Raw genomic sequence first — 14,281 nt, 5'->3', positions numbered from 1 at the left:
ATCCAGGGTTTGATTCCTAGGGAACACAATGTATGGATGAAAATGTATATTGTTACTGATGAAATGATGAAAGGAAAAAGCAGTCAAGAAACGGCAGCACCATGTCCTTGTAATTAATCATTAAAGATAGTGGAAAAAACCTGGATACTTCCATCTTTAGGCAGATTTATCCTTAGGCATAATTTATCTTCCTATGAAAATGTAAGTTATGTGAGCAGACGCACATAGAGATGGATGGATGGGCCCAATTACATACCCTCCAGACCCCTATTTTGGTGCATGCAGGGGTATATGTATCTCCTATTTGTCCTTTCACATCCCCAGCTATATTGTACATGTATTATCACACTGCGGCCACTGAAATGTGCTGCTCTTTAATCCAGGTGTCAGGTTACCATCCGTGTGTCCTGTGCATGACTCACTGTCATACTGAAACCACCACATGACCCATCGTGTTAGTGAACTTGGCTGGGCAAGCTAATACCAAAGGATAGCTGTATATGTTTCTCTATCTACACACTGAGTTGATGTCTTGTTTGCCTATGAGAGTGACTATTGTGACTATAGGTAAATGGTAAATGGATTTGTGGAATTCTGAGGTATTCTAACTGTATTCTGATGTGTTTCTTATTTACTCCTTTATTATTATACTGTACATATTATATTGTACACCACCTTGTTTTGAGCAAAAATCGAACAGATTACATTTATATAGTGCTTATATTCTTCTCCTCCAAGCACTCAACGTGCATATTGCCACACACCTATTCACCAACTACATGAATGACTGCATATGAATAAATAGTGTATTATGTGTTCATAAAGCAGTAATTGTGTTCACTTGTTTTGTCATTGTTTTTGCTATGATATTCAATCAATAATATTAACATTTAACCCTGTTATTTAAAAAATAGGATATAAGTAAATAGTATTGAACAACACAGAACAATGAGAAAACTGCTCTATTGACTGTCGAAAATAACGATTGCTTAAATTAAGGAAAAGTTGTGCTCTGCAAAGTCCATCTATCAAGAGACATTTGTATAAACTTCTATACTGCTGTTTCAAATGTTTTGCAAACATTTTTATATTTCAGGAAAGCCCAAGTGAATTGCACACCAGCTAATTAGTCCTGCATATTAAGTGATTAGTATTCAAAATTATACATAACTGATCACAAACATGGAATTATTCAATGAGATCAGGATGTTTAAAGTTTGTATGCTAATTAATTGTGCAGCCAAGGCCTTTAGTCATCAAGAACAAAAGAAATGCTTCACAGATATATTTCCTTTACAGATAATCCAAATCGAGTTTCATCTTAAAGCATGTATAACGCAGCCTTTGGGAGAATGTATGACGCTCCCATTAAGTGCAGACAATTTCAACTGTGTACACATTCCCTCCCTTGTCTTGTGGGTATTCAAGGACACCAGGAGCACATGGGAGGTTTGCTGTTCCACTAGAGGGCAGACTACAAATGGAGGATCCCGATCAGCGTCACATTCCAAGGAGTTGAAGATGAGAAGCCAGATGGACGAAAACCGCTAGACTGTCGTCATCAGCCCACTGGAGATGAGGCTAACCAAACAGAGTTTAAAATGGTGTAAATAGTAGTGACTTGGGTAAGAGGGGTTGGGGGTTGAGAAAGATGCATTCTTGCTACATCTCACCATTGTGTTGGCTCAGGTCAGTTGTTCATAAACTCTTAACCTCAGTCATGTGAAATGGCATCAAACATAAATTTAGTGGGACAAAAAATGCTTGTCAAATAATCTGTGACAACAAAAGGCAGCGACTCATCATGCTTCTGTTGTTAAATTAAATCCATGTGACAAGAAGAGCAATTGGCATGGATGTCTCATGATGACTTATGACTCATAATTGTCTACTCATATTATGTCTTTCACAACCAATTAAAATGTTGTTTCTCAATTATACTGCTGTTGCTCTCATGGTAGATAGAGAAATGGTTGTTTTTTATGTCCCAGGAGTGAATTGGACAACATATGCATATCATTTATCAGGACTGATTTACATTCTATTCATATCAGGCGTATAGGCAAATAATGCAGCACATTCATATATTTGGCTGATAGGCTTATGGCTGGAAGAGCCATCATTTTTAAACAGTGTCAAAAATCTGTGCTTTTTGGGCAACAGTGCTGTGATTGAAGAGAGAAGAAAAAAATCAATGCAGTGCGGTCTGCTACCAGCTCTCTTTCACATTTTGCCTGCACCCATAGCCTAGGATATGCAATACAATTCAACATAATTTGCCTGCACCCATAGCCTAGGATATGCAATACAATTCAACATAATTTGCCTGCACCCATAGCCTAGGATATGCAATACAATTCAACATAATTTGCCTGCACCCATAGCCTAGGATATGCAATACAATTTAACATAATTTGACAGATACGTGCTTGCAAATAAGTCACATGAATGCAGTGATGTTGACAACAAATATGTAAAGTTTGAGTGTTTAGGCTATCTTTGTGTCAGTTTCAGATGTATTTGTTCTGTGATTCTGAAATTGTGTGTGTGTGTGCGTGTGTGTGTGTGTGTGTGTGTGTGTGTGTGTGTGTGTGTGTGTGTGTGTGTGTGTGTGTTGGGATCGGGGGGCTATAGAATCTGAATGGTTGAATCATTATTTAGAGACTGATATGCGCCGAAACATAAAACCACCGCATACATAATCAGGGAGGCAGGCTTCTTCTCGTTGTTGCTAGGCAACCTCAGGAGCCATAGACCCAAATCCCTGTGGTGGCGTACTGATGCTGAATTAGGTGGAGGAGAGAAAGAGAAAGAAAATCTTGGAAAATTATCCATCCCTTTTGGCCTTACTGAGTTGCTTTTTCAAGCAATTCATGTTCAACATTTAGAATCATGTTTGCGTGGGTTGTTTGCTCAGGGTATGCTGGTCAGCTACTTTGAATGCAGTGAAAGCCTTTCGTTATATATTCTAATAATAAATAGATAAATAAATAAGTAACTGATTATACGGCATGATATGAGGCCTACCTTTTAATATTTAATCTGTTTATGCCAGAGATGCAATGTGTGCAGGATGTCAGCCAACAGGGAGGCAGAAAATTACTAAGTAACTGGGATAGTTGCTTTTGTTCACTGGAAAATCTGACATAATACAAATTGGCAACAAACTAGAGGTGCGGTTAGCAGTTTCTGTTGAAAAATGAAAATTATGAAATAATGGCATAAAGTGCTTCCCAATGTCTGGTCTGAAGAATGCAGAGACAAAAGCAAAAATTGTGTTATGATTGTGTCTCTAATTAATTTTTATTTATTTCCCCCATAGGCTACTGTAAATGTGTCCCCTCAATCTGCAATAGAATAAACATCTATGCTAAAACAAATCTGTAGAATTTACAGATTTTATAGTAGCCTAGCCTACAGTCTGGTGTTAAGAAACTGGCCTACTCATTCATCCTGGCACGATGAAGAACTTGAACAGCAACAGTTTGAATGGGCTCAAATCAAGTTATGGCAGCAATGGGCGTTTCACTGCGCAACACTATCTGACATTTTAACATCGGGAAACATTGACTGATAATCATGCCATATTGGTTAACTAAGTCGGAAATGACATAGTCGTGACTGCTCCAGGCCTAGAAATAAAGAAATAGAGGACTGTCACTGCTCCCCCCTCACCATTTCCCTTCATACACAATGAACTGCAGCAGGGAATCTCCACTGGAGCTTTACATCTGCCAATTGACATAGGGGGTTTCGTTAACAACTTCTTTTTAAACCTTCGTAACAAAATGAATGTAAAACTACTTACATTAGATGAGAATATTTTTGAATAATAACTCATACGATGTAATCTTGTATATTGCTGTCAAAGGTAGCAAATGCATTCTAGATAGATGACTTTACCACTACCACCCCCCGAAGTCATGCAATGGAATAGCCCAAATTGAGAAGCGGCACCACTCTCTCTTCTCTCAGTTTGTCAGGCTCTTATCGATCCTTGCAAGTGTGCGCCCATGCTTTTCATATAGGGTAAACATACAGACCCCGTTAAACAGGACTGGACTTTTTAAATGTAAGACACGATGCACATTTGCTGAAATTAAATGTGTTTGCCCGAGACACGCACCAATACTCAATGTTGACGAAGACTGGCTCTGAAATTCCTAGACGGGAAAATAAGAGACACAGAGCAAAGAGCGCAAGCCGCGTTTGACAGGTGCCATCGTTCGGCTCTGTGGGCTACGGTGTTGGGGAGATGCCGCCTGTTCAAAGAAATGTGTCCGACCTCCGGTCCCGCGTGGAAGGTAATGCAATGTGCTATTTATTTCTCAGTCACAGTAATGCTCGTGTTCTCTCTCACTCCAGTGTGTTATTTAAGGCAGTTTTTAACTCGTCATTCACCGTATAGCGCCCTATATTGTCTATGTTATTGTGAGGAGCAAGGATTAACGTTAGCTGCTGTTAGCGGAGACAATGTGCTGGTTTGTGTATGGTTTGGTTAGCTAAAAAGAGTTAACATTAGCTAGTAAGTTAGAGTTATTGGTCCTCGAACACATTGAGAATGACGTTAAGTATGTCGTATTTTCGTGTCAGCATATCAGGTTAGTAAGTTGTATGTCACACTTCTGTCGACCCAGGTTAACGTTAACGTTAGTGTTGACAGTCAAGCCAATTCTATCGTGTCGGTTAAAAGTTTTTTTTTTTTTGAGCTCATGAGATGAGTTAATATTAAGATATCGTTTCGTTATGGACCTGGCCAGCTAACCTCAAACTCTCGGTGGATTGACTACTGCTCAGTCGTTAGCTGTATTTTAGTGAAATTTAGAGTTCAAGCGATAACGTTAGGGAGATAGATGTGCGATAGTGGTATGTGTAATCTAAATAAGCATAAGGGCACGGCAGCAAGATGACAGTTTTATTCGCACAAAGCTGTGCTAGCTTTCCAGCTAGCCAATCCAAGTTAGCTAAATTGTTATTCTTGTCAGAATGTTATTCTGACAGTTGGCGCCGTGCCTTTCGTGTAGGGAGGCAATGGAGGAATGCAAATTGAGTGTTTGAAACACTTTAGTATAACTTCAAACGTCGACCACATAAGATGTGATCAAGTGTCATTAGTTGTAAGAAAACATTTACTTCACTTTTACAAACAAACGTAATACATGACAAGCAGTACTACTTTGCATGTGTTGCACAACCATTGACAATCTGTTGAAGTGAGAGTTGAGGATTTATGGAGGTGTTTTGGCTTGACATCTCAAGTGAAGTGTGTTGAGCAAAGGCGCAGGGAGTTTGCAGTTGCTTCATCACACGAGAAAAGGACCACCCATGTCCATAAAGCCAATCTAATGCTGGGTAGCAGCGGTAATACGTCTCCTCCTCCTTATTTAATTGTGGCCGCAGTCGTTTTGTTTTTTTGTTGCTGCTGGCACAGAGGCTGGTCAGTGATGGCTGCTCTACACAGGTTGTCTGCAGCCGTCCCTGATCCTTTTAAACCACGTCTGTGCAGTGATGATGGATGGTGTGTGAAAGCCCAGTATTTATTTGGTCGAATGTGTAGACTATAGCACTAAATGTGTAAAACAGTGATGCACATTTGATGGACAATAATGAGTAAGTCAAAAGGTGTGCCCAGGGGCTCAGTTACACCGACCAGGACTTCCTAGATTTATCCCACACCACAGACGCAACAGCCCAAATGCCCAGCCTCATTCTGCTGTCATGAACTGAAAAGCATTGTGAAATATGTGGCAGAATTACCCCTGCAACACGCCCTGCAGATTGCCTAGAGTTTACGCTCTGTGTGCATAGTGTACTTTCACAGTTACCAGTGTCTTGGGTGGTATCCATCCTAGTTGTCTAGGATGTTTACAAAAATCGCCTAGATGCCTGCTTTCAGTGCACTATGAGCAGAAGTCTGCTTTCAGTGCACTATGAACTGCATGGTATCAGGTTTCCCCCACAATGAAAAAGGGAAGGTATAAATTGGATCCCCCTGCAACAGCAGGGGCTAGACAAAGTAATCAATCGTTATGCCCTTGCCATTAATAAGAACCAAACAAGAGCATGCATGCATAGGCCCATATATTGCGTATGTTAGGCTTGCGAAAATGAATAATTGAACGAAGCCATAGATTGAACAGAGAAATTGTGTTGACCAGCGCTGCAGTCACGGTCATCAGAGCTCCATCAATAATGCAGCACGTCATGCCATCACCCCAACCACTGGCTGCGACCCCAGCTCATTTCATTTTTCCCCCCACTCTTACCAAAAGAGCAAGCGTTTCATTTTCCACTGGGTTATAGCTGAGGCTATACCCACCTCTACCTACTTGGAAGGAAAAAAGTATCCAATTTGTCTGCACCAGCACTTCTGAGAACAGTGGAATCAATAACCCTTCCGTGTTTGTCCGACAGTCCTGCATGTGACCTATCTTGAGCTGAGAGAGAGACAGAGAGAGAGAGACAGAGAGAGAGAGACAGAGAGAGAGAGACAGAGACAGAGAGAGAGAGACAGAGATAGAGAGACAGAGATGCCTTTTTCTTTTTTTCCTTACTTGTGGACTGGGGCTAGTTAGGCCTCTGCCAAGGATGTGCCAATCTACCAATGTTTTTGCTGCAGTTTGTATGTAAACTGCTTTTGTATTATGCAAAAAGCTACTGTCTCTGCCCAGTATCCATTGTAGGCCTAGTGCACTATGTGGCCTAGTTAATGAGAACCAGCTCTTGTGTTGAGTAGAGATTTCTCATGACTGCAGCATGACGGCTGTAGAGTGTTTTCTACGAATACAACAGGCATCTGTAAGGAAAACCTGAGGCTGTTCAAAGAACCGCTTGTTGATTGTTTTACCCTCTCCTCCTACCAGGAAGTTACATCAATATTTTGCAGCGGTCTAAATTGGTTCAAACTCAATGTGTGGAGCGGCAGTCCCTCTTTTGTAGAGGATGACCAAGTGAAAGCAAGCATCAATGGCCTACAATTCTGCTTCATTTCAAAGAGTCTGCTCTCTTTTTTAGCATTTCTCTCTTGCCTGTGTTAGTGGCAGACATATGCACCTTAAACATCTGGGATAACTGGGACAGGGATGTAGCCTGTGTTACCCTTGGGCCAGTGAACAGCATGCTGTCACAGGTGCTGCACAGCTCTCCTGTGGAAACCCACCTGGCCCAAGCTCCAGACTCCAGCAGCCACCACCACACAAAGTCATTCAGGCACTGACCAGTGCACACACTGTGTGTGTGTGTGTGTGTGTGTGTGTGTGTGTCTCTTTGTGTGTGTCTCTGTGTGTGTGTCTCTGTGTGTGTGTGTCTGTGTGTGTGTGTCTGTGTGTGTGTGTGTGTCTCTGTGTGTGTGTGTCTCTGTGTGTGTGTGTCTCTGTGTGTGTGTGTGTGTGTGTGTGTGTCTGTCTGTCTGTGTCTGTGGCGGTACATGTATCACACATGCATCCTATTGCATAGGTTGCTGCTGCCGTGACAACTATAAATATAGTGGTGGGTGCAAACTTAACATGTGGTCACAGACCAAACTTAACTCAAAGGAACTCACAGCTAACACTCATACTGTAGCTAACACTGGGTTTCCTGAGAGCTGCCTCTACCCCACCCCACTTCACCATCTCAGCTCTCTTCTCCCCAGCTTGGCTACTCTCTGTGTTGAGGTCTCCTTCTGCCATTTTCCACTCTGCAGTGCATCCTGAGCCTGCAGCAGATCTTCTTTTTCATTTCTCACCTCTCATTTCTCCTAGTCTCAGTGGACTCCCAGCATTCAGCAGTTCAGGTGGACACGCAGTATTGTTAGTATCAAATAGTCCTGTGGAGCTTGAGCTTACAAAGGCACATTATGTGGCTGTAGGCTACTGTAGATTGTGGATTGCTTAGTAATTCACATAATTCAGATGGTAAATCACATGCTAAGAAAAAAAGTGGAACTGAAGCACTCAAGTACTGTACTGTACTGTACTGACCTGCACCTTTCTTCCTCACTGGTGACGGTTATGTGACATCAGAGCTTTTAAGAACCTGCTGTGTGTTATGAGTACTAGTCTGCTGAAAGGTATCATCTCTAACACCAAGTTACAAGTAGCTGCACTCTTACACACATGGATGTTGCCTAGATCTAAATCACTGAGTGTATAAAGATCAGCCTATGGATGTTTGGTGTAGTCATAATTCTTGATTACATGGCTCCTCTGTGCAGTTTTTTTTATTTCCCTTTTTTGCAAGTCAACAAATGCTTCCCTTTTAAGTAACCTTTCAACTGCCTGAAACTTGAGAGCATTTTCAAACCAACCACCAAAACACCAGGTTGACAGTATCCTTGTAAGAGCATTTCAGTAAAAGTCATACAGTTTCACAGAGCATCACTTTGATGCAGGAATACTGTGCAGAATAGGCTACATGGCGGTTTGCCCACTTAAAAATAAATTAATAAATAAAACAGTCCCTGTAATCGCATAATGACACAGAAAACGGCTGGATACCGGCTGAAGCGTTGGTGTTAACTCATCAGTGGCCATGTGGCCATGGCCGTTGGCGAGGATTTAAAAAGGGGGTGGGGAAAGCAAAACTAACAACAACAAAAACAGAAAGGTCTGAAATCTCTGCCCTGGCTGATTAGTGAGCGGGTTGAGTGGGTGAGCGAGTGATTCGTGACGCCGTGCGGGAGCTGGAGCCGGGGCCACACGTGCCGGGAGGTAGTCGATCACGATCATGTCACAGCGGGATTGCAAGGTCAGGTCAGGGGGCTGCGGCTGGCATCCGGGGCAGAAAGCAACACCAGCAATGGTAAAGAAGCCGAAAACCCACTGGTGCCCTTGGCCAGTTACACACACACACACACACACACACACACACAATCCGAACATCCGTCTGAACACAAACTCACAGACACACACTAACACTCTCTTACAGACACACACACACACACACACACACACCCCTCCCTCCAGTCCCACAGTGCCTCTCTCGTGCTACGACCCTTTTTTTGTCTGATAGCGCAACTGTACTCTTTGCGTGACTCAAACGCTAACGCCAGAGGGACGCATTGCACAACCGCTGTGCAATTTCTCACACGGCGAGTTGTTTTATTATTTTATTTTTTCTAATCACCATCCGGTGTTGCATGGTACCTTTTTGGATATTCCCCGAGGACACATTTGCACTGTGACGTCTGCTGTGAAAAGCTGCCTGTGTGTGTTTTGAGCATTTTGTTGGTGTGAATCCGCTGACATGTCGTGTCCAGTGAGTGAGGGAGTGAGTGGGGAGCCAGACATCTGTTCTGTTCTAGACAGCCCTGCGCTCTCTCACTCTGCTCCTCTCATTAGCAGCGCCCCTCTCACCTTTGCTGCTACCCCTCTTTCTCTCCGTCCAGCAGCCACTCTCATGCTCCCTCTCTTCTCTGCTCTCTGTCTCTTGCTCATGTTCCCCCTCTTCTTTTGCTCATTTTTCTATTTTGGTCTCTTGTTTTTTGTGTGCTTATTCTGTCTCTCCCTCTCTCTCTCTCTCTCTCTCTCTCTCTCCAATTCCAATTTTCTCTCTCTCTCTCTCATTCCAACTCCTATTTTCTGTCTCTTTCAGTGAAGTGTCACATCAGTCACAAGGCCACCTGAGATCTGCCTTTGTCAAGTGTCAGCCTCTCACACCCTCTCAGCAGTGAGAGAAATTCTCAACAGGGAGTCATTTTAATGGACAGCGTTTTAATCTTAGAGGTCGTTTTGTTCTTCCAAGTCTTTAATCTCACGTTCTGAATTTGTAGTTGTTTTCATACCCAACTGCTTTGCGTATATTATGTACTGTATATGTTTGTTGAAAAACAAAATAACAGTTTAAAATACAGTGATTATGACTAACCTTTGGTCTGATGAATGGATACATAATTACTCAAGAACTGACATTCTCTCTCTCTCTCTGTGTGTGTGTGTGTGTGTGTGTGTGTGTGTGTGTGTGTGTGTGTGTGTGTGTGTGTGTGTGTGTGTGTGTGTGTGTGTGTGTGTGTGTGTGTGTGTGTGTGTGTGTGTGTGTGTGTGTGTGTGTGTGTGTGTGTGTGTGTGTGTGTGTGTGTGTGTGTGTGTGTGTGTGTGTACACATGCATGTGTGGGCACAACATGCCACGCAGCATGGAGGTGGTATGAATATGGTATAGTAGTGCAGCATGCATTAACCACACTGCCTCGCCCTGGCTGGCCCCATCTTACTGTACATTATATATGCACTACTAGCTCTCTCTGTGAATGGCCTGTATTATGCTCAAGGTTTCATTCTATAATTAGGATAAATCTGATTCATATATTCACGCTCTGCTTGTGCACTCGCTGTATAGACTACACTCGGTCTGTTTTCCATGAACAGTGACATGTGAAAAAGGGGGGGAAGGATGTGTAACCTTTGTCGGTTGCCATGACAACAGCGCCAGAGAAGCTTGTGAAGTGAAGACTCGAGACAAGATGTGATAAGACAAGGCACCCTTTATGGGACGGCCAATCAGATCTATTGTGTCTGGGCAGAGGGGCGGCAAGATATTTTTTAAGGGATCCTCTAACTTGATTCTGAGGATGTATTTAGCGATTGTAAATAGGGCGGATTCATGATCACTTATGAGAACACTTTGTCCACTGATGCAATGATTGCATGGCTTAGGCTTTTTTTGTGAGTTGTGTTCTGCATCACTATAAATCTTGCACTCAACTCTTCCACCTATTGCAACTGTACTGTAGGATGTTTAAAGTGTTTCAATGTGAAAAAAGGAAGACATACACTGCTAGTAATCATGCCATTTGGGCTGGGTTTTTGGGGGAAAGATTCAGTCTATTCGATTCTGTTTGTTAGTGCAAGGTGCACCATGCATCCTCATTGATGTGAGTAAACAAGGTATTTGTTTGGAGGGGACTTTTCAACAGGAGTGAGTCACCTTATCACCTTTTCAGCATTACCTGCATTAATGTTACCAGTGTAAGATTAATAACATACATGTGCTAAAATGAAGACAATATCGATGATTTTCATAGAAACTGACTCTTGGATCCTCCTCTCTCTGTGCTTAAGAGCCATCTCTTGCTTAAGAGCCATCCTCCCCCCCCCTCTCTCTCTTATCCTTCCCTTCCATAGACTCATCACATCTTCGCCTTAATCTCATGAAGCCACCCACCATTGACAGTCCATCCCGCCTTTCTTGTTCCTGTCCACTACTGGCCAAAGCCTATTCTAGTTCAGTCCAGTTCCTGGAGGCTTGGGGAAGTGTGTGTATGTGTGTGTGTGTGTGTGTGGGTGCTTGACTCATAGTTCCTTTGCCTTCTTTGCTTTGGAGGTAGGCGGCGTTTCATTTTTCTATTACTGGTTCCCTGTGTGGTTAAGCGTTGCCATCGGCTACTCTGTATCAGTCCCACAGTGCCGCGATATCCATAATCACAGACCAGTCTAAGCCTCCGGTAGGTTTTTTTTTTCTGAGGGAGACTTAAAGCCCTCCGAGGGCCTGTGTGCAGTCATGAATATATAGATCAGGCCCTTCACTGCTGAAATATTAATTTGCAGTATAAATGAATCATGCACATGTGCAGAGCTTCTCTTTTTTCCATTTTATTTATTATAATTTTTTTCTTCGCTGTTCCGACTAGCATTAGCCCTGAACGTACAGGACAAACTGGTTTAGCTGTTTGCACTTTGGGAGGGTGTTGACCTGAGCCCAAGCCTCTGAGGAGATTATGGGTCAAACCACAGCACGTTGGGTCATCCAAGAGAGGGCCAACACAATACAAGCAAGGCCTGTCCATTTAGCCTGCAGCTACCAGCAAGGCTACACCTCTGGTTGTGCCTCTCTATGTAGAAGAACAGTCTGACAACAATCAACCAGAACGGGTCCTTGTTGCACCTTCTGTTTTTTCAGTTGTATCTCCCGTTTTGTCTGTTTTTTTATCTTGCTTTTTTTTTGTTGCCATATATAGATCTATAGATAGATAGATAGATAGATAGATAGATAGATAGATACGTTATTGATCCCCAAGGGGGAAATTCAAGAAACCTTTGAATATTGTGTATCAAGTGAGCTCTGTCACAAATTGGAGTTCCATTTATTTACATTATAGTGAATATGTGTGGTTAACTCTGCTATGCTATTTTGAGGAGATTTCATTTGAGGGTTATTGCATGATCAATAGCCTCCTCTCGCTCCCCTCCTCCTCTGCCTCTGGGCCTCCCCAACCCCTGGGTTATATTGAGCAGCTGGGTCTTGTTGAGTCCTCTGACTCCACTGGGACTGCAGGCCTCCTGTGTGAAGCGGCATCATCGACCTGCTCGAATACCTTACAGCTTCATTAGCACATGCTACCCGCCTCCCTTATCTCCTCTCCTCTCATCTTCTCTCCTCTCCTCTTCTCTTCCTTCTCTCCTCTCCTCCTTTCTCTCTTCTCTCCTCTTCCCTCCTCTCCTCCTCTCTCCAGTCCTCTCCTCAAATACCTTCTCATTTCCTTCCCCCCTTCGCTGGATATAGCCCTGCATGTGTTGATTACGGACACCTCTCTCCTGTCGCCTCCTTTTGGCTCGGTGACATTTGGAAGACATTGTGTTTCCATGTTCTCATTCAGGTCAACTTGGGGTTTCAGATTACAGCAATCAGGGCTGCAGAGGCTGGTTTTTACTGGAAACCCCATCAAAGGTATGAGCACTGCGGTCAAGGCCCTCCCTCTAATGGTCTGATCTCTGAGGCCACTCTCTGTGATGACCACTAAATTAATTTGCTCGAAGCTGTTGCAGTTTACTGATTCTTCTAAAGCATTTCTGAGGTCAGTCTTAGTTATTCTTGGAAGTATGTGGCCATCATCATGATCATCACCCTTTCTTCTGTGTGTGGGGCTTGGATTGTCACTTAGTGCCCCACTGTTCAGTTCCTCCACCAACCCAAGCTTAAACTACTAACCCAAACAACCTATCCTTGAATTTTCGCTTTCACAAGGCCTGTTAAAGACGCCTTTAATATATGCTGCCCGAGTCTCCCCTGCTGTGGAAGTGTTTGGCCCCGCAGGTGAGATTTATGTGATGACCCCTGATTTAGGGTCTCCGCGAGTGTACTTTTAGCGATCGCTCTGCCCCCACATGCTGTTCCCCGACCTGTCAGCTTCTTGACTCACTTCTGCGGCCCCTGCTCCGTGTTCTCGGATGTCAAGACCGGTCCCGCACGCTAGCGTGCTCTTTACCGCCGTCTTTATTGTGTCTGTCACACTGCCATTGCACCCGCTCTGTCTTCGCTGTGTTGACAGTGGTGCTGTAATGATCTTTCAAGTAAGAGCCCACCCTTTCTGCCCCTCCCCCCACCACCACCACCATGCAGGGTAGCAGTCATGTAAATACGCTTTCAACACAAAAATAAATAGTAAGTGTGCTAGAACTGCAAAACCAGTACGGTACTCAGGGTTCCCACGGGTCATGGAATTTCTGGAATATCATGGAAATTTTATGAAGTCTATTCCAGACATGGAAAGTTAGGGAATTGTATCATTTGTGCGGCAAAGTCATGGAATATTAGGGAATTCTGTTAACAGTTTAACATGTACTTGCCAAAATGCATTAATGCAAATATATTTCCTGGCAGAATTGGTGTATATCTGGTCATTAGCTTTACTGCTGGCTTAAGTAGTTGTGGTCAGCCCAACTTTGTTTATTCAAAGTCCATTATTCATCTCTCATTCTGAAAAAGTAAAATATTCTTGAACGCAAAGCGGCTACTCTGAAATCTTTGGTTGGTTGTACGGTTCAGTCTATAGCAGGTCATGGACATTTACGTCTGTTTTTTTGTCAAGGAAAGTCAGGGAAAAGTCATGGAATTTTACGTCTGACTTGAATGGGAACCCTGAGTACTTCAGTTGCAATTTATGGTTTTTATCTAATCATCTTTCATGGCGGACGAACAACAGCAAAGGTTGCATACCAGTCATCAAAGGGTTTGTTTTCACTTTCGCTGTTGATTGGGGCAAAGATGAAAGCTTCTGTAGGTTGTGGTTGCGTTGCGGAGGCGGCAAACATGACTCGTGTGCCTACCCATGTGCCTGGCTTACTTTTTTTTTGTGAATACAGCAGAGCACCTCTGATTGAAGCTCACATCCACATCCCAACTGCTATGTTTTGGCTTTCAAACACTTATGCAACATAGCCTACATCTTCTCCTCTCAGCTCAACAGCTTTTGACTTTGCGCAAGAAGACATGCCATGTAAGTATTATGAGAATCGGACAAGTTGATGATGTCTGAGAACTCCGTCCTTTGGACAATTCTCTTCCCCAGAGAAGGAAAAGGGAATG

General features: G+C 43.2%; 1 protein-coding gene across 3 annotated transcripts in view; it reads left to right on the top strand.

Moving 5' to 3' along the window:
* The first annotated feature begins 3,997 nt into the window (after positions 1-3,997).
* Positions 3,998-14,281, top strand: part of atp8a1 (ATPase phospholipid transporting 8A1) — a 149,749-nt gene continuing 139,465 nt past the window's right edge. For all 3 annotated transcript variants that reach the window (XM_076292132.1, XM_076292131.1, XM_076292134.1), the window contains exon 1: positions 3,998-4,304. In XM_076292132.1, the coding sequence (XP_076148247.1) occupies positions 4,256-4,304 (49 nt within the window). In that variant the 5' untranslated portion in view covers positions 3,998-4,255. The remainder of the gene's footprint in view (positions 4,305-14,281) is intronic.

The sequence above is a fragment of the Alosa pseudoharengus genome, unplaced genomic scaffold (genome assembly GCF_046254945.1).
Source record: "Alosa pseudoharengus isolate Yale_2024_CS ecotype anadromous, Long Island Sound unplaced genomic scaffold, YU_APseudo_1.1 YU_APseudo_1.1_scf_19, whole genome shotgun sequence".
Taxonomy (NCBI): domain Eukaryota; kingdom Metazoa; phylum Chordata; class Actinopteri; order Clupeiformes; family Clupeidae; genus Alosa; species Alosa pseudoharengus.
The sequence above is the reverse complement of the archived record's forward strand: the minus strand, read 5'-3'. Positions and strand labels throughout refer to the sequence as shown.